The 27,781-nt window shown below is 36.3% G+C and overlaps 1 protein-coding gene and 1 pseudogene across 7 annotated transcripts; both read right to left on the reverse strand.

Moving 5' to 3' along the window:
• Positions 1-670: 670 nt before the first annotated feature.
• NMD3 (NMD3 ribosome export adaptor) lies at positions 671-27,193 on the reverse strand. Of its 7 annotated transcripts, none has more exons than XM_087965267.1 (17): positions 27,098-27,193; positions 25,751-25,838; positions 24,624-24,758; positions 18,640-18,736; positions 18,197-18,277; positions 16,855-16,983; positions 16,362-16,452; positions 15,933-16,011; positions 15,473-15,569; positions 14,556-14,673; positions 13,638-13,783; positions 11,405-11,517; positions 10,360-10,432; positions 8,645-8,751; positions 7,352-7,422; positions 5,940-6,081; positions 671-1,194 (listed from the first exon to the last, which is right to left on the reverse strand). In XM_087965267.1, exons 2-16 carry the CDS (start codon positions 25,792-25,794, stop codon positions 5,948-5,950), a joined length of 1,515 nt encoding a protein of 504 aa, XP_087821393.1. In that variant the 5' UTR covers positions 25,795-25,838; positions 27,098-27,193; the 3' UTR covers positions 671-1,194; positions 5,940-5,947. The 7 variants fall into 7 exon arrangements, with proteins under 7 accessions (XP_087821393.1, XP_087821390.1, XP_087821394.1 ...); XM_087965264.1 differs by having other exon boundaries at positions 27,089-27,193; XM_087965268.1 differs by having other exon boundaries at positions 26,920-27,193.
• LOC148130959 (uncharacterized) lies at positions 22,160-23,433 on the reverse strand (annotated as a pseudogene).
• Positions 27,194-27,781: the final 588 nt, after the last annotated feature.

Genomic DNA, 27,781 nt, shown 5'->3' on the forward strand with positions numbered 1-27,781 from the left:
GGGATTTCTGTGGCACCTCATAATACATTACTTTGAGGAGCTTTCAGAATGATGTTAAATAGGGAGCTGAATCCAGGAAGAATGGTAGTCAACTACTGAGAAAAGGAAGGAGTGGTGGATCTTCAGGTAGAGGTTGTCTTTCAGATTGTCTTTCCATAATCCCCTGGAAACAGTCTTGTGCAAGACTTGTCTTTTTAGGAATATCCCATCACTCAACATAAATTCCCTTTTCTCTCCAGCAAGCTTTAAAGAAATACGTCAATAAGAATCAAATGGAGGCAAAAGCAAACTATCCTTAAATTAAGCCAAGCCAATCACAAACTAACACTGTCTTCTATAGCTAATGCTTATTTTGCCTATATATTGATACCTCTAGAAATACACTGCCTAAATTTCCCAGCTTTGTGGCCAACATTGTGGAAGCTGCTATTCTAACATTTCTACAATGCTAAATTGGAGAAGGCTAACTGAGCCTTTGAAAAATATTGGATCCAAGCACTACTGAGGTGCTCATAAACTAGTAAATACACAGAATTGATAGTTATTACTGCTAAATGTATCTTCATATTACCTTGTGAATCTTATCTCAGGTGTAGCACTGGAAAAGGAAGATGCCTTATGCCCTTACTGATGTTTTTGTTGCCATCAGGAATAAGAAGATAGCAAGCAATATTCTGCTTTCCAACTAAACTTTATAACGAAGTTGAATGGTTTCCCAAGAGTTATGGATTACAGAAAGTACAGCCAATAAACATGAACACCTCATTCATAGGGTAAAACATACACAAGCAACTTATAACTGAAAGTCAGTTATGGTCAATGCAGGCTTCCTTCTCATCCTTTACCTTCTTCATAGACCATGCTGTCTTCCCAACTGTTTTGCTAATCCAAAAGGGAAATGGTATACAAGTAAAAGCGATGGCAATGAAATATACCTTCTCCAACAAAAAATGCTAAAAAATATTGTTGACACATGAAATTGCTATACAGTCAACATAGTTATGCTTCAGTGAATTTCCTTCAGCTAAATGTCAGAAGACATTTTTGTTGAATTGTGTTCTTTTATGAATTCAGTGGAAATGAATAATCCTGAAGAATCTTCTATGATTTCTTCTATTCACAATTTATACTATCTTCATTTTGTTGATTCTAATAGGACAACTTTCCAGAAGCAACGATTCATGGCAGCAGCAGCTATGAAGAGAATAAAGAATTATTTCTACTGGCTTTATTTTCAATACTTGATGGTTACCTGCGGCAATGACTTTGAACACTGGGAGCAAATAGTGATTCACATTGTTGCTACAACTACTTTTACCATGCTGGCATATACAGCTTATGTGTTCATTCCTATTCATCTGCACTTGGCATATCAGTTCTTTCTACAATTTTTAATCAAATAGCAAAGGAGGACACTGAACTATACCTATTTCAACCAAGTCTGGGTGGTTTTGTGTGTTTTTGCTTCTTCTGTGTAAATAGAAAGTTTAAAAATATTTAATATCTTTCCTAAATTATATCAACTGGTATCCTTAGATGTGTTAACTTGGGGGAGCTGCTGAAGATTTGATTAGTTTTCAAATCTATTTTACCACATTATTGTTTATTTTATTTTATTATCAGACAATAAAATGAAGTGAAACTAAAAGTGGGTAGATGCCGAGAGGGAAGAATGAGGGAAAGTATCAAATATGTATACCATCTGATAAACAAAAGTAATGGGAAAGTGAATTTCAGTCTGATATTAAAGATGCAATTTAAGACTTCTGAACTAAAACCTCAATCTGCTGTAAAATGTCTTAAGAGGAAGTTTTATCTAGCACTTTGTTTCACTGCTAATATTTAGAGATCTGTTGTTTCTGTCTTGGAAAAAAATTATCAGTTGGTGCGGATATTGTAACAGGAAAGCTATGTAACAATTCCGCAGATTAGAACTATGACTCAAGTGTAAAATGTCTGCCCTTAATTATGACACAGATATTATTTGATAATACAGTATAAAATGTATTTCATTGTCTGTCAAATGATTGGAATATGATCTATTGACGCTTCACCAAATGGCCTGATTTAAATATTAGAGATGTGCATGTGGTAAATTATTTTCTCATTTTAATACTGACTGGAACATATGCAATGTGATAAATTTCAAAAGACAATCATGAATGTAACTAAATGTAATAGGCTTTTCAATAGAGTTTAATTGAAGTGGATGGCAATGATCTTCATATGGGAGATAACCCTAAATCATGATTAGTGGTATCACTGTTAAACATCGTTGTCTCCTTAAGTTGACACCAACCATTCTAAATATTAGAATGTGCTGAACTTCCCTGCCTATGCTGAGAGAAGTACAGTCAACTGGCCGGTAGCAATAGCACTTAGACTTAGGCTTCACAGTGATTTTACACTCTCTCCAGGCGGTTTACAGACTCAGCATATTGCCCCCAACAATCTGGGTCCTTATTTTACCGACCTCGGAAGGATGGAAGGCTGAATCAACCTTGAGCGGGTGGGACTTGAACTGCTGGCAATCAGCAGTCAGCAGAAGTAGCCTGCATTACTGCACTCTATCCACTGTGCAACCACGGTTGTAGAAGGATGAGCTGAGTTTGGATTGGTGCTGTGCAGATCTCCTGCCCTGGGCTCCAGGCCATTCTTTGCTATAGCGTTGTGGTCATATGAAGTCACTGAACAATTTATGGAATGAAGGACATGAATGGTAAACAGGAGAATACTTCAATGGCTTTGCTACTTTACCATCTAGCCCACCAATCTGAAGGTTTATGGGACAGGGAGTTGAATAATCAAGCAGGAGACAATGAATTTTTATGCCAACTTTTTCTGTCAATTGAAAGATATGTAGTGGGGAAGTGCGCAGTGGGCAAAGCCCCTAGATTTCTCCATTGTTGCTCTAATTTACTGATGTTATTGTTGCCAGAGCTTTACTTCCATTTCCCATGGATTCAAAACCTGGGAAAATACTAGATAATATTTGAAGTTACTTAATCTTAAACCACACAGAAATATAATCATGTGCACTGTGAACCACACAGAACTGGTTTGGAATCAGGCGGTGCCTACTTGAATTAATTTTCAAACCTGAAAATGATTTGGTTTCTCATATTGCAGGATTAATGCTCTTCTACTATCATAATAATGGCATTAGAAGGGAAATGTAAATCTCATTAGTATTTAACCTTTATCAAGAGTTAAACACAGTAGTTAAGAGTACATACATGTTAGCACTTGAAAATTTATAGTTTACCAACATGCTTGGCTGGTAGCTACTACACTTAATTATCCTATGATCCTTGAGTGGTATGCAGCTAATACTACTTGTCCTCGGCAAGCACATAACAGCAGTTCCTAAGTGAATATATCTAAACATGTCAAGACTCTGAAATAAATATTGGAATTTCTGAAATCGTATCTACACATTATACATAATTAGAATGGAATATTTTAGGACTATACTGCTTCAATAAAAAGGAGGGAGGCTAAAAGTATTTGCATATTTATAATTATAATATCAGGAAAGTTTTAAAAAATATTGTGAAGAAGCACTGTGCTTTTGAAAAAAATAAATCAGGACATACCCTAACAGAGATATGCTTTTTTATCTTTGTATGTAGCTTGTCTAATGGTATTGCTCTGCAATAAATGATAATCCCTAAAAATAGGAAAAAAATTCTGCAACATCGGAAAAGTACGCATACACAGACTGATGCTAAATGAAAAGCTATCTCACTGCACTGTTAAGCCATTACTTTGAGTTTCTGTTAAATAACTAAGAATAGCAAACTAAATGGAAAAAATAGGAATATATACAGTATTTCTTTTCTTATACAACAAAAATCATAATATGAAGAACATTAAAAATACAACTTTTAATGTGTTTAAAATACAGTATTTAAAGAAAAAGAAAAATGTCAATTACTGTTATTAAAATGTATTACAATTATCATTCTAAAATGTGTCATGGATATCAGTGGGCAGCTTTTCAGTAGATGAATTTTCTGTATTTATGTGATTTGTATTTTTGTTTACCTGAGGGTTAACTTAGGGCAACACAAAATCAAAACAAATAAATCCCATTCTTTAGTCACTAGTCACCTTGCATATTTCACAATTTTTGTGGACTTTGTCTGTTCATTTCCAGACATAACAGAGCAAAATATTTAATTAACTGGCCTCCTATGAATGTTATGTGTTGCTGATATAACCATGAAATTATGAATCATATGTAGGCTATCATTGCATAATATTTAACTACAATTAAATGAGTCATGTCTCCTTGAATTACTGCAATTGTTATTGTTCATACAACGTAACTACAACACACACTAGCCAATCATTTTCATCAAGTGTTTGTGTAAATGTGACAGTTAATTCCCATTTAGCGAACACAATTGGGATTGGCAACTCCATTGGTAGATGTTGCAGTCACTAAATACAAAGTGTAATTTTGCCTTTCCTTTTTTCGCAAGGCAACAATGCATTCTCAGGAACATATAGCTGAGATTAATTATGTTTCAGTGCTAAGAATGTTTTCATGAATTACGGAGACTTCGATGAAAATAAAATGGAACTTGCAGCATTGATGCAGAACAAATATATACATCTGATTAAAAGTGTACAAAGTATGAGGTGAAGTTGAAACATAGTATCAACAATAAAAAGCTCAATCTTGAGATATTTTAATGAAGAAAGGTAGTTATTACTAAAACAGTGAAACAGCAGCATTTACAAATTAATTTTAAAAGTAAAAACTGTAATTTAAGGCTCCTTTGATGTAACATCTGCTGTACAAATAACATTTAAAGTAAAATATTATGGAGATTTAAACACTATACCTCCAAATATCATTATATGGATTGAGAAATGCATTTTTTACTACAAAAACCCTTTCAGCAATGATATCATTTCTATTTAATTACTCTGAAATGATGTATTATATACCAATCTTGTATGAAATTATTTTATGGTGTGTTGTCCTTATTTAGGAGAATTGTTCATTTTTAAAAACCATTGAAAATCTATTCGATACTGCCTCAACTCAAGGAAGAGTTCTTGAAATGTAAAAAAGAAGGCTTAAAAATAATGTCCTGTTGGAGAAGCTAAACAGTTTACGCCAACCTGACCATTCTCTAACTATCTGGATTTCTACTTCCATAATTCTGAAAGAACTGAAGGACACAAATATAGTTCTAAAGTAGCTGGTATTCTTAACTGTGGGGTTCATGCATCACACTATCACCCTAACCCTAATCTAACCATGGTTTATTCACATACTGTCCTAAACCATAAAATATAGTGTATAAATTTAAATATTTGGGGAATAAAGAGAAATGACATTTCATGGAGCATGATGTTGTCATTCAAATGTTATGGATTAGTTAAATTGTACTATAATTATAATCTACGTTTTGCATTGTCTGCATGATAATTTCATGACTCAAATTTCATTAAAACTTACTACAACATGTTGAACCAGATTTTTGGTTTACACTCTAAAGTTTACTCTTCTAAAGAACTTTACATTATTTTCAAATAATATGAATAATCTCAATTCAAATCTTCCTAATTTGAATTAATCAGACTTCCTACATTTGCCAATTGCAAGATATGTATTTAAAGGACCAGTTTATTTGAGGTTTGTTAACACTTGTCAACACAAACAGCCCAAAAGGCCTGAGAACAGATATTGAAATTATTGAAATAGTAGAAAATATACCAATTTGATATATAATTTTTTAAAAAACTTAAATCTATTGATTTTTCCTTTTGTATTAACCATTATAATTATACCTTTCAGAAGCATTTGTTTTTTAACCTCTTGCAAATCTTATCAATATTATTTATTTTTCATGTCAAGAATGCCTATAATAGATTTCTTAGGGACTATTTTTCAAGGAAGAACAAAATTCAATTAGCAAGACCTCCTAACTTATCCCATCAGCATATCGGCACCTCCTTCCCCTGTAGCATCTTCAGATATCTCAAGGTCTTCTAGCATTTCAGTGAGACTGATTTGGGGAATGCTATCATCATCTACGTCACTCTCCACTGGTATCACTGGATCTACAATATAAGAACATAGCATATAGTCTACAAAGAAATTATTACAGGATCAAACATCATGGCATGATATAGAAAAGGGGTGTCAAACTCAAGGCCCGCGGGCCGCATCTGGCCCAAGGGGTGCTTAGATCTGGCCCAAGGAGCTGACCTGGAAACAACGAAGGACCAGACCGCAGTGCTTCTGCCAGAGAAAATGGAGGTTGGGAGGACTGCGCACCGCCTGCCTGGGCTCCGTTTTTGGTCGCGACGGCCTCCTGCAGCCCTCTGCCAGTGAAAACGGAGCTTGTGGCCTGCCGTTGCAGCCAAAAATGGATCCTGGGTGGGTGGTGTGCACCTCCCCGGGCTCCATTTTAGCTGCTAGAGGGCTGCAGGAGGCCATTGTGGCCGAAAATAGAGCCCTGACAAGTGATGTTGAACTGGCCAAGTTCCCTAGCCATACACACACCCACACCTGGCCATGCTCCCCCCACAGCCCCGCAAGGTCAAATACAAACTGATGTGGCCCTCAATCTACAGTAATTGAGTTTTACACACCTGGTATAGAATGTTACAATCCTAAAAGGTTGGTAACTTGTGTATTTCTATAAGGTACATATAAAATAAAAAAATACTGCTATCTTTGCATTATTTATCATATAAATAACTGTTTAAGCTATGAAGAGAACAGACACTTATAAAATCAACTAAACAATGGTAAATACTCACAAAATCTTGCTGCCAAATTTATTATAAAACAAAGGATATAATCTTAGAAATGGATATGTGGGTAATGATGTGTGTTTATAATTTGCTCTCTGTGGTTGCCCATAGCTGGAGAAAACCATGAGCAACATACTCTTATTGATGTTATAATCCGTTGAGTTAATCCGAACATCTGGCAGAGACAAGTATTTGCAGGGTTTTTTGGCAATATTTTAAGAAGTGGTTTGCCAGTTCCTTCTTTCTAGCGCTAAGTGATATCCCAAAGTCACCCAGCTGACTTTCATGCCTAAGAGAGACTAGAACTCTCAGTATTCCAGCTTCTAATACAGTCTCTTTAACAACTATACCAAATTAATTCTCTTAATCTTCAGATACCAGTAGTTTCAAAAATGTTTGCAGATCTAATAAAGGTAGGTGAATCACTAATGATCAAACATGTCTTAGCAATAAAGCTAATTTAAGAAAAACATGATCCCTATTCCTCATGAACTGCAGGTTCTATAGATGCAATATTCCCTAATGTTGCAGTGTTCAAGAAGAATAAAATGATTTCAGGTGAGAAACTTACTTTTATAAATGTTGACATTTTTTCTAATTGTTTCATCTTCTTCTAGATCTTCTAGGAAGTCTTGGTATTGTCTGTAAAAATATCACATTGGAAATAAAGTCAATCTATTTTCCCCATCCAGAACATTCCAGATTACTTATATGCACATGCAAATAACACGGAAGAAAACCAAATATTTGATTCAAAGGCATGTCCTATAACTGTTACAAACATATCAAATTCCTTTTCCATATGAACCTCTTCTATATGATGTTCAGAGAAAAAGCAGTTTCAAAAATTGTACAGGAAAACCAAATACAATGTTGATGACCTTCAGTGTTTAACTTAGTTACATCCATCAACTCTTCAATTGGGTTTAGATACATGCTAGTTTACACTATACTAAGCCACAATTTGTTCCAACGATAATTGGTGAATTAGGAATGGGTACTTTGCAAAATGTACTGCTGCACATGAAGCTGCATCTCTGTGTGGATGTTCTGAAAGCTTTTCAGAGCTCTTTATGATTATAGGCATAGAAACATTTTCTTTCATGACACTAATCAAATAAACACAAGCAAAAAAACAGACAGCCAGATAAGCCCATAAAAACAGATGTACCAATCTTTCAAAGGATAGCGTTGCTTTAATATGTTCAGGAGTAATTTGTGTCAATGGTTTGCAAAGGCCTTTGCTTCTGCCAATGTGCTTTGCAGAGTGCTCTTTTCAAAAATTTTGCATAGCCTTACTGGCTAGATCAGGGCTGTCAAACTCGTGGCCTGCAGGTTGGATGCGTCACACGCTGGCCATGCCCAGTTTAGTGAAGGGGGGGAAATCACGATACATCATGTGATGAAACCCGTCGGCTAGATCAATTTATTTCTGAGTAAAAATAATTGAAATTGTATAACAAGCTAAGCCAAAACCAGGCAACCTAAGTTATGATTAGGCCAACATGCAAATTTAATCAAAATGGACATCAAGAGATAGTACAGAGGTGAATAAACTGTTTCCTTTGAGTTTTTGTTAAAATTTGCTGCTCTAACTTTAGTGAAAAAAACAGAGCACAATTTAAGATTCCTAGATTTTCCCATTTTATGTAATTGTAGTTCAAAAACATTAACTTCAAATTTATATTCTTTAAATTTTGTCAAGCTAATTGATAAAATATATGTCATGTAGATAGTTCTCTCATAGATCTTCTGCAAGCAACTTAAACTGGGAGTACAATTAGGCAGATTAAACTGGTAATCTAGATATCAGCTTAAAAGTGTAAGAACAAAGCATAAAAAATAGGTTAAAAGAATTAATAACCTTTCATCATCGGTATCCATGTTATCTCGGTCTCTTTGTAATTCTTTTAGTTTCCAATTTCTGTGACGTTGACGCTTGGTGCGATCATAACTTTTTTTAATCAAAACCTACAAATGGAGCAGGGAAAGAGCTAGATCAATATAGTCTACAGAAAAATATTGAGATCTGCTAGAAAGCAATGCTTCTATTAAATAGTACATTTGTTAATAATTTGACTAAAACTATTATTAGAACTGACATTTTGGTTTTTTACAGTGCAAAATGCAAAGCCAATGTTAGGAATAACCATAGTTACCTAACGTTGTTTGGGTAAATAATATATAAACCATGATAGCAAAGTTTAAATATGTTTTTCACTTTAAACTCTAAATGATATAATTTGGGTGCGGTTGAGAAACTGCCATAAGAGGGAGCTAGAGAACCTGGATTGCTACTGGATTGATGGTTGATTGTTCTGCGTGTTCCCTGTTGCTGACGTCGAAGGAGGAAAGAGTTTTGAATGCTGCATATCTAATCTACTGTGAGAAGATATTTACTGGACTGATTTATGGATTGACATTGTAAGTTAACTGATTTTTTTTTCGACACTGGATTTTTGCAATTGAACAATCTCCGGACTGAACTGACTGAACACTAGTGAATGATATTTGGACTGTTTGACCCTGCTAAACTCTTAATGGAATAAACTATTCAACTAAGACAGTGTATCCGTTTTTATTGAGTGTGTAAACTAAAAAACGCTTTCTCTCATATTCGCCTGAATGCCTGACTGCTGTGCACATTCTGCTAGGGTATATCCCTAACAGCCAACATACTGTTTATTGAAAGCATTTTTACCTTTCAGATAACAGCCCCCCCCCAAAAGCCAATATTTTGACCGTGGATGTGACAGGAAGTAGCAAGGTTGTTAAACCTATGTCTACAACAGTCTATTCCATACCCTTAATTTGATCCTGGAAAAAGGTAATGACTTAAAGTATAAACAAGGAGACAGAATGTGTTAAAAAGCATTTTAAAAATAAACTAGAAGTGGGAACTGAAAAGTTACCATTTGGAAACAACTACTCAAGATGTCTGAATCTAAGATTTTTAGGTCATGTGTAACTTTGGGCATTCATATGCTGTCTCTTACACAACAAATTTAAATTTAATTTTATTGTGATTTTTTCATAGAAACATGTAAAATTCACAGTCACTTGTGGGAGACAGAGTGATTATGTTTAAGATGTGCAGAAATAAAAATGGATATAGTGCTTGTTAGAGAACTGGGGCATAAAAGAAAAACAAATATAATTTTTATATCTTGCTAAGGTAAAATAACCTGAAACAAAATTAATTTCTTATGTGACCAATATATATATATATAGCAAATAAACACAAGTCAGAATTCTTGGTGTATATTAAGATGTATTATAAAATACATTTTAGAATTCCTAGCCTATATGGGATTCTGTGGACTGTAATCCAACAAAACATTTGGATGTTAATATGTTATTTATATTAGATATGTATTGTTTTTAAATTTAAGTCACCTAACAACAGTATTGTAAGATACATGGCTATATAAATAGAAGAAATCAATTAATTAAATAAGAAAGCAAAACAAAACTAAAATAAAACTGTCAAATTTGAGAATGGAAGCATGCCATAATATATGAATGTTTTCAATTTTAAGAAATGACTTGTTTAAAGAAAAAAATATATCAAAACCATACCACATCAGGGATACTATGGGGATTCATCTTATTTGCAAATTCATCATTCAGATTACAATTAACCAAATCAAAGCTAGAAAACAAAAATATGAAAAACATGTATTAATTATATATTATTCTATAAATCTTTAAAAAAAGTATTATTTCCAAAACATTACTATAGAGTAGAATGGAGAAAATTCACAACAGGATTATCATTGAATATTTTCATGAAAAATTCAAAATGTGTCATTATGCAAATAACCAGAATATTAACAAGAAGAGAGATTTGACAGGATCTGTATCTGTCAGTTTTCCAAAGCATATAAAAATACTGAATCCCAATGTGCTTTGATCCAAGAAATTTAGCAAGACTTTAGATTGTCAGCGATCCAGCAAACCTCCATTCCAATCAGTAACTCCGAGACAAGCATAATCTCAAAAGTTCCTTTATTAGAATAGTACCTGGCACATTTGTGGAATCTCAAAACTAAAAGTTTCCCGGACTTCCCACAATGTCCCAACTACAATCCATCCCCTTTTCTCCCATCTTCACATCACATGGACCAATCATGATCTGTCCCAGTGTAAGATCCTTTTTCTCTGCTGCGCCACACTTAATAACCTTGAACTAAGAAAAGAATTTTATTTTGTCTGCTGAGAACTACTCAAATGAAATCACCCGCTCCCACTTTCTTAGGCTATGTGGCAGCGTGGAATATGGCTTCCAAAGCTGACAGCTTTCTTTCTAGAAGCAAATGCAATTTTTAGTTGCAGGAATATCTAAAAAGGAGATACGTTTTAATGTAGATTGTGGACTTTGGAGTCCAAACATGGACTAGCATAAGGAATCTGGTTTAAAACAGCAAAGATAAAGCACTGTAGTATTTTCTATCTTTTAGCAATGAGCACTCAATTGGGTATGAAGGGAACAACTGACTGGAATCCTTCCATAATTTGGCCACCCAGTAATTTTGTTTTCAACTCTTCCCTCTCCCATTTAATTTTATCATGTGTATCAACCATAAAATTGTATGTGCAGAGAAAGAGGCAAAATATTACAAACCCCAATACAAGATCTCCAGGATTCAGAAGATGCCCCAAATGAGTACGACAGAAATACTGATGGTCTGTATTCAATTCTGATGTTTTCCGAACCCAGGCTTCCGCAAGGATATGCTTAGAAATGCCAAAATAAAAGGAGTACATACATGAAAAGTAGTTCATTAACTGAAACAAAACAATTACAAATTACTTTCTAGCCAAATGATACAATCTTTCTAAGCTACATTTAGTATTTTCACATGTGGATTTACAAGCAATACACATTTATTTATATTCACTACCCATTTAGCAATCGCTATTGTACACTACTGTACGCTGAGTGTACTTTCACATGTGGCTTTTCAAATAATATAACAAGGTCATTTTGTACAGTGAATTGTACATTAGGAATTCTAAATCACGGATCTCATTTAGCTGGTCACTGAACTTCAAACTAAAGTAATAAAATAATCATAATGCATATGTGATTAACTTGTACATCCCCAATAAAACCTTTCTTTAATACAGTTGTTAATAAGCCAAGCCTAGAAAACTGCATTGTGATTTTAACCCACAGGAAGCTAAGCCAAAACATTTCCCAGTGCTTCTTCACAATTTTTTTTAAACTTTCTGATATTATAATTATAAATATGCAAATACTTTTAGCCTCCCTCCTTTCTGTTGAAGCAGTATAGTCCTAAGATATTCCATTCTAATTATGTACAATGTGTAGATACGATTTCAGAAATTACAACATTTTCAGAGTCTTGACATGTTTAGATACACTTAGGTACTGCAGGCTTCTGCTGATCACCGTCTGCTTGCAGTTTGGCAATTCAGGTCTCACCAGTTCAAGGTTAACCCATCCTTCCGAGGTTCGGTAAAATGAGGACTCAGATTGTTTGGGGCAATATTCTGACTCTGTAAAACCGCTTATAGAGGGCTGTAAAGCACTGTGAAACAGTATATAAGTCTTAGCACTATTGCTATTACAGTGCAAAGCTAGCTCTACTGCTCCAGGAGTTAAGTAAAAAGGGGCATTGTCAGTGCATCTACTGAAGCTTTAGCGTTTTGTTTTGTTTTTGGACTTTGGCTTCCTGGGCATTTTGCTCTTTTTTTTAGTGGGTGGGACTGCTTTGTACTGTGGCTTACCCCTGGAGTTTCCTGGCTCTTTGGACCTTCCTGAAGGATAGCTGCTTTGCCCCTACTGTGGAGGTTTCCTACATTCAGCCCTTTATTGGAAGGGCATGCTTCATCTTCTTCCCCATACCTCTCAGGCAGTCCCTTGCTTGTTATTTGGGATTCTCTCCACTTAGTAACCCGTGAGATCATTTAATGACTATAAGGGGAATTGCCAGGATTGTAGCTGTTGTGTGAAGCACTCCTGTAGTGTATCACTTGATGACTGATGATCGTTCAACAATCAATTCTAGTTCTAATTGTGGTAATAATACAAGGAATATCTGTACTTTAATCCAGAAAGTTACTCTTCAGTGTAAACTTGCTTATGTTGAACAAGAACAATTAATAGTAATTTACAGCATATGTTTTTTTCTAAGATAAATTGTATCACATTTATTGTCATGATATAATTGAATATAGTGTTTTTATATATTTCCAAAGAAAGCAAAGAAAAATATTTTCATAAATTCAAATCATGGTACAAGTTGCTTTCCTATATAACAGTATTCTAATTACACCTCTAAATTATAAAATCCAAAGTTTTTCATAATTTCTATCATCTGAATAACTCATCTATTAAACTTAACAATCATATTCATGATTAATTGCAATGTACTTTTCATTTTGAAGGATTTATCCTAAGTATAGTATGACAAATTTTGGATCAAGCATTTAAAAAAGCAAAAAAAGTTACCAGGATAATCCTGAGCATAACTATGTGGTTGAAATTATGGCCTTCTTGATAGTGTTAGTCCAACTGCTGAATTTAAACCAAATTGAGTATACTACAGATTAATATTTAGTATTTCTTCGTTTGTTTTGTTTTTCTAGTTTTTAGTATTTTTACAATTAATGATAGCGGTTTTACTTAATTATTTTTAGCTTTGTTATATGCCAACCAAAGTCACTTTTGATGAGATAACCATTAATTATATAAAAATAAATATTTAAACCATTCAGAAGAAACAAGGACTTCATTGGAACTATCATACTTACATGCCAAGTGAAACAATGTTAATCAGGAATCAAGATTTGCTCAAGTTTCTAGCAGAGAACCAAACCAATAAGCTTACCTTGTTGGATTTCATGCCTGCGCCAGCCCCTTGCTTCTGTTCATAAATCTTACTGATATCCATTACAAGAAATTCTTCTAACTGCTTTGGATGAAACAAGCTATTAAAAGGATGGCGCCAATAAGTATTTCCATCTATTTCTGCAACTGAAAGAGCAAAAGAAGAAAATAGGACCAGAGCAGATATTTATGAATCAATTGTTGACATATCTGGATATAAATGCTGATATGGTGTTCTGGTTAGTAACTTGATGTTGGTGGAGTAGCTTGTGGGCTTTGAATGGGGAAATAGAATGGACAAGTCATGGAGGAATCAGAGTTAAGTATTTCTTCTAGTTAAGTTCTAATGTCTTGGAAATTCAAACAGCTAGCAACCTAGGATTCTAGCTGCTAAGGTTCATATTGTTCATACACAGCTTAGTTGTAGATGAGTAAGTGGATTTGCATGTAATACCAAAACATGACTGGATAAGTTCATTTCAAGATTTGCCTTTTGGGTTTTGGGTCCTTTAGTTGTTTGGATTTCAAGGGGAAAACTCTTGTGAAGAATCCGGAATGACACCATGGCTATGATCAGAAGCCCTGTTTTTAAAAAAGCTGTAAAGTGGTATTTAGATAGCAGGTTTTCATTTATTAAATTATTTTATTATCAATTTGCATTTTTAAACTTTTGAAAAATACATTTTCAAATGTTTATATTTTGCTTTTTAAAATTCATTTAGTGTCCTTGAACCCACAATCATGGAAACAATACACTCATGTCAAAGATACACGTATTTCCAACTGTATCTTCAAACCGTAAAATAGTTCAGTTTTTTTAAAAAGGCTTTAGGACTGTTTTTAAATTAAGATTGATGCTGAGTGCTTATTATTGGTATTATAAGATTACAGTTTATAGAGAAAATATCCACAAACTTACTTTGAAGAGTACTTGGATCAATGACGTGAATGGCACTGGTTACCCGGATACAGATGCAAATCTGGCTCATATTACCAAGGCTTTGAGCCAGTTTTGGTGACAAACACACAACATTGTCCTGTAAATGAAGAACAGAAACCAAAAATGGTGTTTATTTCAATTTTCTATCTTAAACTGTTTTAATAAAATATTACAGTCCTAAAGGCATCTGGAGATCAGAAAACTACACTGATATTTTTCTAGGTATTAAAGAATATGATAAGGTAACAAATTAATTAAAATCAGCTTATTAATGCTAAATGGAGATTTTAATAGTATTTTAATAGTATTAAAATAGATTTGTTTAGATTAGATTATTAATCACTGCCTGCTAAGTTTATCAAGTATTATATAAACATAGAAATAAAAAATATAGAATTTTAAAATTTTATGTAGTTGCTGCTACCGACTATATAGTTGGAAGAATATTCAATTGAATTCAACTGCACTTACTTATGAGATTTCATACAAAACACTGTACTAATATTGATGAAAGCCAGGAATGAAAAAAATTATCTGAAGTTGTCAGAACACAGGTCCCATCATCTGACTCCTAATTAATGTAGACTGACTGAAATTAAAAAGCAATCTAGGAAGAGCCACAGATTATCCATCTCTAACGAATGCAAATAATTTACTATTGCTTTTACAGGGACTCCTTATTCAAAGTCAATTCTTTTTCTCACATAGTGAATAGTATCCAATATATGCTGCCCAATGTTGCTTAAAGCCCCCCAAGGTCACTTGAGAGTGAATTAGGTGACATATAAACGTAATAAATACATGTGCAAGAATAAATACAACCTCTAAGAAACATCCCACTCCAAGCAAAAAGGGCACGAGCTTCTCAGTGCCTAATCCACAAAGACAGAAAATACCTTGCATACTGGAACAATCTCAACAGAGAAAGTGCTTTTGTAATTATATGTATTGCTGTGAATGTCATGAGAAATCAAACGCTGTGATGATTTAATTCTGAAATGAAAAAAAATGACAAACTCAAATCAGAGCATAGAAAGTCTTTTTAAAAAATCATCATAGTTTGCTAAACAAGTCATGGTGGCCTGGCTTATCGACAAAGCCTAGCCATAATGAGCAGAATCTCATAAGCATATAGCAAAAAATCGTATTTTGGATGATAGATAAATTAGATTTCACATTAAAAATCCCCCCTTCCCCACCCTGTAAAATAAGATAGCAAAGAAAGTCCATTTACAATTACAAGTCTAAATCTTGGCTTGAATCACTTCTAGTTCGTAAAAGTGAAAAAAAAATCAATGGGATTACAATGCCTTCAACAGTTATGTGCAGCAGACGATTTAAAGAACAAAGACTTACCTACAAGGTACAGTACACTGAAGGAAGTCCACCATTTTCTGAGCATGCTGTTTGGAAGCAAAATAGAAATCCAGACCATCTGTAGGTACATAAATGAAATTGAAATGAAGACTTATTTATAAGGAATATTATCTTTCTGGATTTTTGTGAAAGCCTAAAAGCTGTTTTGATATTTTCATAGACTAACATAAGTTGACTTCTTTATATAAACATGTTAAGAAAATTTCAGTTCGACCCTAAAAATATTTGGGCAGCAATATAAATTTATTTACTGAACAAATAATAATCCTCAACTGACTTTCCTGTGTGACCCAGTTTCTTAAAAAACAAGCCTCTTATTCTTGACTGCTAGTAACTTATGTATTGAGAATCCAATCACTCAAAGGCCCAAAGAGTTTTACATAAAAAATGTAAAAGCATATTACTTACCATGAATCTCTTTGATCCGAAGAGTGTTCTGGTGAAGCCTGTGCTTTAAAATTAATTGCTCCAAATAATAAAACGTCTTTTTATGTGGTGTCTATGAACAAAATAAAATTTATACATGGATAGTGTTTATATTCCTGTAAAGTGATTAAGGGTATTAAAAAAAGACTACGAGAGCTATCATTTCACTTGAAACCCAAAACTCAGTAGCCCATACAAATTACATTGGCAGGAATAAATATATAGCCCAGTTTTCTACAGAAACCTGGAATCGATTTATTTATTTATAGCACTCATATTCCACTATTTGGTTTGAAAGATTCCCAGAGTTGTTTACTGAGTAAAGGGTAAAAACAACAACCAAGCAAGAATATTTGTGTTTGAGTGTATATAGGTAAGAAAGAGCAATCACATTTCTACACATCAGATGAAATCCTAGCAGATGAACTATGCCTTCAGCATTCACTATTAATGATACATATGCACATATACATACCTTTTGCCTAACTTGAACCACTGCTTTCCAGAAATCCTTAGCTTCAACTCGATGGCAGTCTTCACACATTTGTGACTGAACAATATACTCTACTACAAAGACTTGCTGAAGAATTGCACCATTCATTACCTAGGTGAGAACCAATAAGATTTGCCACCTTGAGTCAACTGGCAATTAGGTGATTTTACAAACTTAGACAATAAAATACAGTAATGAAATATGTAGACTTTTAGAAAATAATAAATATATAAAGATGTACTTCTTTCTTATTATATCTACAAAATGATTTTAGGACAGATTTGGGATGATAATATGAACTGTTATAAAACAAACTAAGTAAATTATGATTATCTTGTAAAACATGAATGAATAAAAGTATAGTCAAATGATTGATTAATAATGATACTAAGGTATTTAATTTTTGATTGAAAATATGAGATTATATGCAATGTAATTGTAATTGAAGACTACGAAATGGAAGCACAAAACAATTTGTAAACCAACCGGCACACTGTATGTACATATATGGAAGATGGTTTGATGTTTTTATGTTTTGTTTGTTTATGTTTGTTTTTAAAAACCAATAAAAACTTTTAAAAAAAGAATTCCTTAATGTTTTATTGATCTGCATATACTCCAAATCTATTCATGCTTCTTGGGAAATGAGCAGTTTTGTAATTTATTTGTTTAGAATAATGTTTCTATACTGCCCAATTGCAAAACTAACTGCAACCTAAGTCCACCATCTACATAAAAAACTCATTGGAACAATCTGGCTTTCAGAAAAAAAAAAACACGGACAAGATGGACATTCATTCTACCTCCCAGTACAAAATATTTTTTCTACTAAAAATGACCCAGTTACTTTAAACTGATATGAAATGGGTATCCTGACAAGCCTCCTGAGAATCAATGCAGAGTTATGCTTAGGAGAGACAATCCTGCATATGCACACCAAGCCACGTATGACTTTAAACGTTAAAAACATATCTTGGAAGTTATCAGAATTCATTGCAGCAATTTCAACATACACATCACACAATTAAACTTACTCCCCCAAGCTGCAGCCAAGGTGCTGCATCCAGACCCAACGGTACTTCTGAGTTACGTTTTAAGACCAGACCCTTGGAGGCAGCTTTATAACAGTCCAACCACAAAGGTTATAGAATATACTGTACACTCCAAGACAATGCATTTAGTGCATGTACAGTAAATCGCTATTAGAAATGTAACAAGTCAGGAACAAGAACACCCTCAAATTTCCCTAGCTAGCATAACTTGGGTTTCTGATAAGGCATATTAATTCTGTCATTTTGCAAAAAAAAAAAAAATGTTTACTTACCTCTTTTTGTATAGTCAGCTTTACTTTAAGTCTTTTAGAGTGTGGTTCAGTCCATACAAATCCTGCATCAATCAACCGAACCTGATAGGAGGAAACAGCATGATTATCTATGAATACTCAAAAAGGCAAAACATAACAGAGACGGAAACATATTTACTCAACAGTTTCAGCTTTTAACTAATGTTACCATGTGTCAAAGTATATGTGGTTTCTGTACATTTAAAAATAAACTCAGTGTATGTTATATTAACTTTACTTAAATAATTTGTTTCAAGTGTGTTGGCACACAGCAACTAGGAATTCTAGATTTTGGAAATAGTGCAAAGTTGAAAAAAGACTGAGAGACATTTCTGGATACTGACACTTGAATTTTTAGTTCAAGAGTGATAGCAGTATCCAGTCTAAGTAAAATTCATACAAAAATAAACATATGTATGACTAACCTTATTAAGAGAAGCCTTAATTTTTTTAAGGCATAATGAAAGAAGTTCTCTTGATTCCAAAGCACACTGTAGCCAAGCTGCTGGTGGTTGAAGATATCTGAAATATAAAGAAAGAGAAAAAAAATTAACTGAACCATTTATTTTTAAGGCAACTGCCCTCCCTACCCCAGCAGTCAGTTTTGATAACATAATGCATAATATTTTTTATTAAACATAAAAATATGTTTTAGGGTCATGGACATCAGCAGCACATTAGTAAAGACTAATTTTATTAATTTCAATGAAAAAAAAACATAACTTACAGTACGATCTTAAAAAGTTCCACTGAATTCACAAAGTTTATTTTAGTTTTTAACTACATTATTTGAATCTAAATCCGACCAAGGATACAATCAACATGCTTTTCTATCAGCAATGTACTCCATTACATAAACCTTTGTATTTAAATTCAGAACTTAATTTACTCTGGATGAATATGGTGATAACGAGGGCAATGATTTTATTAATTTGATTTGTTTGCTGCTTATCTCGCTTTGAGATAACTCATCATTATACCATGTTTCTACTTAGCTTGAGGAAGCAAGGCAAAGCTAGGAAATTGAGAAGTGCAAATGTCAAAACACAAAAATTCCTGACATAAATTAAAGCTAGTTGTATAAAATACAGGGTGGTCCATTCCAGGGGTGTTTGTCCATTTCTCAAAATGTATCTTCTACAGCAGAAATAATTTGTGATGCTTTGAATGCAGTTTCTAATTAAATACCTATACTAACTAACAAATAGAAGCCTGGTGAAAGAGAGACATCTGTTGCCCTTTTAAAGACCAAAATGTGCCTAGTATAAGTACACATGGATTTGTAATTGATGTATGCATAAATATATCCTATGGTTTTAAAAAATAAAAATTGTGATTTGAATTCCAAAATATACAGATGGTCTTTTGCTTTGTAACCACCCTGTTTAATGACTGTTCAAGTTACAATGGTGCTGAAAAGTAACTTTACAATCGGACTTTGCACTTGTGATCATCATAGCATACCTGCGGTTATATGGTTGAAACAGGGTGCTTCATAACTGGTAGGAATTTATGACCAGTAGAGTATTGTCAAATCATAGGATTGCAATTTGCACACCTCAAGCTGGCTTCAAGCAAGCAAAATCAATGGAGGAGCCAGCAGTACAATTGCACGTTATGGTCATGTGACATCTTGCTTATGACCAGCTGTGATTCACTTAATGATGGAAATGAAGTTATAAGCCTGCTGCGATCAAGTCATGTTTTGCTTAGTGGTGGAATTACAGGTCTCAATTGTGGTTGTTCAGTGAAGACTACCTGTATTGTGTTACAGGAAACGGTGCCAGGTGTGTTATGATTCAGCAGAAGTGAAATCCAAAACACACTGGCTGTTTCAGGTGTTGGCCAAAACAAAATCTGTAAGAGTATTATTGGCAATGGACTTTCCTCTTCTGCATGCCTGATAAAATCAATCTGCTCTCCTATTTACTAGCCCATTTCTTTTTCCCCCCCCCCAGCGGCTGCCAAAGTTGGCTTCAAGCAAGGTTAGCATTCCAACCAGCCTATCTATCTATCTATCATCTATCTATCTATCTATCTATCTATCTATCTATCTATCTATCTATCTATCTATCTATCTATCTATCTATCTATCTAACATTGCCACCTATTCGCCCATGGCGACTCAAGGCGGCTTACACAATGTAAAACCATATTTAAAACAAAAAATAAAAATAAAAAACAACAAAAACTAACAAAAAGAATCAAATAAATTAATAAAGTACAATAGAACAAAATCTGGAAAAAAATAAAATAAAATAAAAAAATCCCCCCAATTCCCACCCTCCCATCCCGATGACAGCAGATCACACTAGCCATTTGATGGGCTTGATCCCACTCTGGGTTTTTCAGGCCCACTGGCAAAACCAGGTCTTCAGTGCCTTTCGAAAGAGTGCTAGATTGGGGGCCATTCTAATCTCTTGGGGAATGATATTCCAGAGAGAGGGAGCCACCACCAGGTGTATCTACCTCAGGGGTGGGACCCGCAACATTCCCTGCCTCCCCGCTCTAACGGGTTGGGTAGATGTGGCCGGTAAGAGACGTTCCCTCGATAACCCAGTCACAAACCATGAAGGGCTTTAAAGGTGACAACCAGCACCTTGAATTGCACTCGGAAGCAAAATGGCAACCAATGCAGTTCCTGCAAGAGAAGTGACACATGTGCATACTGAGGTCTGCACAAAATCATGTGGGCCGCTGCATTTTGCATCAACTGCAGCTTCTGGATGCTCTTCAAGGGCAGCCCCATGTAGAGCACGTTGCAATAATCAAGATGGGAAGTGACCAGGGCATGAGTGACTGTGAGTAGGGACCGTTGGTCCAGGAAAGGGTGAAACTGGTGCACAACCCGCAGTTGAGCAAAGGCCCTCCTGGCCATGACAGCCACCTGCTCTTTGAGCAGGAGTCAGGATTCCAGGAAAACCCCTAGATTACACACAGGGTCTGTTTGGGGTAGTGCCACCCCATTCTTCCTGAACCAACGAACCCTAGACCCAGAGCCACTCGGTCTTGCAAGGGTTTAGTTTCAACCCGTTGCTCCCCATCCAGCCCCTAACAGCCTCCAGGCACTGCGAGAGAGAGGACCCAGCAACACTTAACTCACCACGAGCCTAGACATACAGCTAAGTATCATCACCGTATTAGTGATACTGATGGATACTGATTAGTGGACTGATTAGTGATCAGTCCATGGTGACGGATGATCTCACCCAGCGGCTTCATATAAATGTTGAACGGGAGCGGAGAGAGTATCGAGCCCTGTGGAACCCCATAAAGCAGTGGGCGAGGGCTAGATCTCTCCCCTCCTATCAACACTTAGAGCAGCCGCAGAGGAAGTGAACCAAGATAGCACAAGGCCTCCCACTCTCATCCCCGAAGCCGCCCCAGGAGGATCCCATGGTCAATGGTATCAAAAGCCACCGAGAGGTCAAGTAGAGCAAGGATGGATGCACTATCCCCCTCCCCCTCCCACCAGAGATCATCCAAAAGTGCAACCAATGTCGTTTCTGTTCCAAATCCAGGCCTGAATCCTGGTAGGGGTCAAGATAATCTGTTTCATCCAAAAACCTCTGGAGCTGCTGCGCGAGCACCTTTTCAACAACCTTCCCCCAAAAGGGAAGATTGGAGACAGGTTGGAAATTATCCAACCAGGTGGAGTCCAGCAATGGCTTCTTAAAAAGAGGGTGGACCACAACCTCTTTAAAGTGCTGGGCACCATCCCCTCCTGTAGAGAAGCATTAATCACCACCAGAGTCCACCCGTCACCTCCTGGGAAGCTTTCACAAGCCAGGAGGGACATGGGTCTAAAACAAAGGTGCTTGTGCGCATACTTCCTAGGATCCTGTTCACTTCCTCAAGAGCAACAGGGTCAAACCATTCCCAGATAACAGGGAAAGAACCTGCCTCAGGAGCTTTCAGCTTCCAGACCAGTAACCATGCCGGCATCTAACTGGAAACAAAATTGAGAAAATCTGCAAATTGCTCAGTGCGCCCCTTCATGTAGACCTCAATCTCCCTCTTCCCTAGGAGGAGATGGCTCACCTTAAAGAGGGTCGCAGGGCGATTATCTGCAGACGCAATTAGTGTGGAAAAGTATTTACACTTCGCCGCACGAATCGCCACAAGTTGGCCTTAGTAGTAGCTCTTACCTGTGTTCGATCGAGTTCATCTCCTGTCTTCTGACAGCGACGCCCTAGACGTCTCATGTGTTTTATCCTCTCAGTTCCTCTGTATACCACGGGGCACAGAGAGGTCTACAGGTGAGAAGAAGTCGCAAGGGTGCAATCCTATCCAGAGCCTCAGTCACCTTTCCAAACAGTAACTAAGAGCTCAGCTGGACTGCATGATAGATCTGCAGTTATAACCCCCAGCTCCTTCTGGAACCCATCTGGGTTCATTAATCGACTGGGGCGGAACAATCTAATAGGTCCTCCTGTCTCCCTGTGTGTGTGTGTGTGTGTGTGTGTGTGTGTGTGTGTGCGTGCAGCTTTTGAGAGACTCATTGACAACAGACTGTGATCTGACCATGACAAGGGGACCAAGGACAGGTCTACCAATTCCAGGTCACATATACACTGCTCCAACAAGAACACCAAATCAGGAGTGTGACCACTATTACTAGTCAGGCTCTGGATAATCTGAGGCAGGCCCATAAAAATCATGGTTTCCATGAAATCTCAGGCTACCTCTGCTCCCACAGAAGGCAGGTTGAAATCCCTCAGAACTATAAGCCCGGGGAATTCTACCACCAGCCCTGTGGCGAGGTCCAGGAGCCCAGGTAGGGAAGCTGCCATGCAGCAGAGAGGCTGGTACAGTGGCAGCAATCCCACCTGATCCCTTGACCCCAATATAAGAAAAAGGGTCTCACATCCAGGCAATTGTTGAACAGTGCCTCTGGAGGCTACTAGAGATTCTCTGATAACAACAGGCACACCTCCTCCCTGGCCCTGAGGTCTAGACCGGTGCCATGCTTGATAACCCACTGGACACATTTCTACAAGGGGAACATCTCCCTCTAGGCCCAGCCAGGTCTCAGTTAGATCCAGATCAGCCTTCTCTTCGAGGATCAAATCGGCAATAAGGCTAGCCTTATTGCAGGCTGATCTCACATTTAAAAGCAGTAGTCTAAGACCAGAGCTACCACAGAACTGCTGATCAGGAAAATGAAGTGAGTACAGTGTGGCAGAACACGAGATCAGCACTAAACACTGAGCTCGCATTCCCCGTGCCTGCCCTCTCATCTCCCATATCCCCTGTAACCTGACACCACTGAAATAGGACTCCCTGCTCTGCCTTCCTTGAGAACCATTCCTTTCCCCATCCCCAACACTCTTCTTTAAAAAAAAGAAGGGGGAACCCCTACTCCCACTGATAGACTGTTGGGGGCAAGGTGAGCCTTACAGGCACTATAGCATTTGCTCTCAGTGCCCTCAAACTCACACCACCCCTTATTGCTGCAGAGGGGTCACATCCAGCCCCCCCCCTTATCTCCCAACACACTCAGAATACATCCACTCAATGCATAAACAGCACCCTGCCCAGTTGCTCTCACCCACCAAGCAGGGAGCCACTCCTCTCCCCCAGCTCTCACCTGGGGGAAAGGGACCAACATACTCTCATTCAACTTTTCCCCCAGCCCCAGGATCCCCCAAGCAATTCTCCCAGGCCCGACCACAGAACACCTACAAAACCGCAGAAGGAAGACTGCAAAAGGTAGCCAGAAAAAATAGCCAGAAAGGCCTGCTATGCTGCATTGGAAATCTCAACTTCTATTTGCTCCTTTTTCAATATTTCCAACATCTTCCTTTCTTAACAATCCCTTAGCAACACACACAATTGTTGCTATCCCTGGTTTTTTTCTATATCTGAATAAAAATTTCTGCCAGAATGAATTTTAGTCTCTTAATCCAATCAAATATGTTTTACCCTAATAAAGATAAACTAAAAAAAAATCTAAATTTTCAACTGGGACTCAGACCTCCTGAACCTAGCTGTTCCATGCATAGCAGTTTGTACACAATACAGCTTGTAACTTAACTGATTTATATAGCACCATCCTTATCAGAAATGTTTTAGAATTTGAGCTAACCATAAGAATTTCAATAAAAAATACTGCCATTTCATTTCTTGATATAAGATATTTAATAATTTGGTAATTCAGTAAATTTGAAATCTACATTTAATCAGAAGCAAAGGAAAATAAGCTATAATTATTTATTTGCACACAACATTAAACAGACCCTATGGTTTTCCAGATTTGTTACATATACTTGCTGGCAAGTGGAATTAAGTGGGAGTGCTTGAATAGCATATAATAGATTTACAATTCTAATTTAAATTATTTACAAAACTGGCCTATCATAACATCCAAACATAGCTGTTAATTTAAAAGCTAGAAAGTAGATGGTACCTTTCACACTGCTTGCAGAAATGAACAGTGACTTGCTTAGGAATCCCCTCAGTGATATCCACTTGAGTTCTTAAACAGTCTACACACATGTTGGCTGGGTTTGGTGGGATTGTAATGCCACACTGGCAACATAAACTACAACACATAAAATTATCATTAAAATAAAACACATCATTTCTAAATTAAATAAAAAATAAAAAATACATAACTTTGCTTTTTACGTAGTGCCAAGAGTGCTACACTACTATCAGTACTATGTAATTTTGATTCAGAGATTTAAATACCAGGATGGTTTGACTGAAGCCCCACATCAAATCATATTTCTGAATCAAGATAGAAAGTCCCAACTGAATCAGTGAATCAAATTTGAATCATAAGCAATCAGTACACTCTTATTGGAAAAAGCAATTTTATCATTTTGTTACGATTTTTAGTACAAATATAATACTGATGGAATACTGATGCATTTTACATTAATAGATCTGAGTAGGCATCATAAAAATCTATGTATAAATAATGCTATTCCAAGGATTGAATCTGTTGTAGTATAAATCTCATTTCCAGAATATTTTGTTCCACAAATGCTTATGCCACAGAATTAGTTTCTTTTGGTATTAATTTCCAAGTGGCTTATATTCAGGATCATTTGACAATATGATCCCAATTCAAGAAAGTAAGAGAAGATATTTAGCATGTAAAACCAAACCATTTATGCATATTTAATAGATGTCATGGGACTGTACCGTCCTCCCCAAATCAAAGAATAAAATTAAGGACTTCAAGTCAACATTGACACCTTGTTACTTTGTTGATATGTCCACATTCTTGGCACCAATATAGAGATAACTTGTCACTTAGTTTTTTCCTTCAATTTTCCAATCTAGGATTCTGTGATTGCCATTGTCTACTACTCAATACTATCCAGACATTGCACTGCTTAAAAATCATTATAACACCCTGATTTAATATTATCATATAAGCAAGTTTGTCACCTAACAATTTATGCATCAATATGCAATGGTAGTCTGATTATAGTGTTTTCAGATAGGCAATCCCCTGCATACATTTAATCCTAGGATTTCATATTTTCTGCAGGTTAGTTTGACTTTTAAAATCATGTTACTCACATGTTCCCCTGGTGAAGGGGAGTACACTCTTTCATATATTCCATTTCTTCTTCCACATGTGATTCTCAAAAGATACAAACACTGACCCCTATTGTAAGAAATTCAGACTTTGGTAAATGGAGAATGAAGGCTAAATCTGTTACATTCTAAAATTCTTAAGGTGGGAAGAAATTTCAACCAAGAGATGGAGATTCAGTAATTCCGTAAAATACCAAGTGTCAAAAGAAAAATGTAAAATCAATAATTACAGGGCTGGTTTTAGCCACACTATTATAAACTAAAGGACGGAACTGAATTATAGAATCAAACTACCACGATTCAGAAGCAGATATCGCTGCTGGGGAAGAGATGTTGGACACTAGTGTGCTTACAGAAATGCCCCATTTTTATTTTTGCTTTTTTAAAATGGCAACTTAGCATTCTGGTAAATCAGTATTTTTTGAAATTTTTCATACTCCACAACAGTCTTTATGTGAATAGCAGCATTTTTTTCAGAACCATAAATTTATCCATAAAATTTCAAATACGTATTCCATTGCAAAATATTAACAAGAAAGAAGCAATACAGATAGTCCTTGACTTACAACAGTTTAGTGACCATTCAAAATTACAACAGCACTGAAAAAAATGAGTTAAAGACTATTTTTCACACATGCAGCTGTTGCAGCTTCCCCACGGTCATGTGATCAAAATTCAAATTCAATGCTTGTTAACTGACTCATATTTAGAATGGTGTGGTGTCGTCCCTGGGTGATGTGATCCCCTTTTGCAACCTCCTGATAAGCAAAGTCAACCTAAGTGCCATTTTGGATTGTTATTCATTAGGGACTTTTCTTTGCTCTAGGCAGCCAAACAGTTCTTACCTATTTCTAGGCTCATTTCTCATATTTTGGGAAAAGAAAACAGATGAGAGGTTTGAATTTTTGAACTACTGTATAAAGCAGTGCTTCTCAACCTGGCCATTTTAAGACGGGCGGACTTCAACTCCCAGAAATCCTCAGCTAGCATGCTGCGCTGAGGAATTCTGGGAGTTGAAGTCCAGTATCTTAAATGGCCATGAGGGATATTGCTATAAGGCATAAAAATGATCCTCCCCTAGAGACAGTCTTGGTACACCCATCCTCCCTACGTCCTCCTGAGCACAATTCTGGGTTCAACTCCGACGCTACCTTGGGCTGGCGAAGGGAAGGGGTATCAGCCACCCCATCCACCCCCAGTCACACGTGGCAGGTGAACTGTCGCGGGGACGCCGGTCAGCGGCCAGTCAGGCACGACCCCCCTCTCCCAATCTCCCCTCCCTTCTCCAATCGCGCGTTCCCTCCCAACCTGCAAACTAACCGGTCGTACGCTTGCTTTCTCGATCTTAACTTACCCTTCTCTGACAAGCACCGCTTACGCCAGACCCTTCTACATAAACGAAGCAACTCTCGCGAGAACCTCTGTACTCCATTTCCCCCCCCCCAAAAAGGGAAATAGAAAGTTAGATGCTAGGAAAAAAATAATTACTTCCGGTTTTATGTTTTTTTTTTAACTTATATCCTTTCTAGGCAGGCAAAACTTTATCGTCCCGTACAGACCTTGTGGAATCTCCGTCGCTTTCATTGGAGAGCCGAAAGCGTCGGGTTTTGTGTGCGGGTTTTTTGTTTTTTGTTTAGATCACCTTTACCGAGTTTGAAAGGAAGGCTTGTGAAAACACAACGCACGGGCAAAACCGTTACATAAAAACCATGAAACGGTTTCTTCACACAGCTTTTCCTCTTGGTGTCAATCGACTTCGATTTTGAACAAGTAGCGTTTTACTAGATTAGAAGACAGCTCCCTTTCCAGCTCTGTTATTCTATTAACGTACTGTATTGCAATACAGTGCAATGTATTGTAACTGGTTCAACACAATTCACGTTAAATAGCAACAAATACAAAGTCTTACCTAATCAAAATAATTGCATTCAGCATAATATAATGACAACTGATTTGCCATGTTCTGAATCAGATTATGCTTAAACCACAACGCCCCCCCTTTTTTTACATCTT

The sequence above is a fragment of the Notechis scutatus genome, chromosome 4 (assembly GCF_049901735.1).
Source record: "Notechis scutatus isolate UNSWTSFEM ecotype Mainland chromosome 4, rNotScu1.2, whole genome shotgun sequence".
NCBI classification, from domain to species: Eukaryota; Metazoa; Chordata; class Lepidosauria; order Squamata; family Elapidae; genus Notechis; species Notechis scutatus.

What these genes read in the sequence shown, in the direction of transcription:
- NMD3 (XM_087965267.1), bottom strand. Translation starts at nt 25,794, where the DNA reads ATGGAATATATGAAAGAGTGTACTCCCCTTCACCAGGGGAACAT. An exon ending in TCGGATCAAAGAGATTCATG is followed by an intron (nt 16,012 to 16,361) that starts GTAAGTAATATG and finishes ATGTACCTACAG; the next exon opens with ATGGTCTGGATTTCTATTTT. An exon ending in CCTGGAGATCTTGTATTGGG is followed by an intron (nt 10,433 to 11,404) that starts GTTTGTAATATT and finishes TTTGTTTTCTAG; the next exon opens with CTTTGATTTGGTTAATTGTA.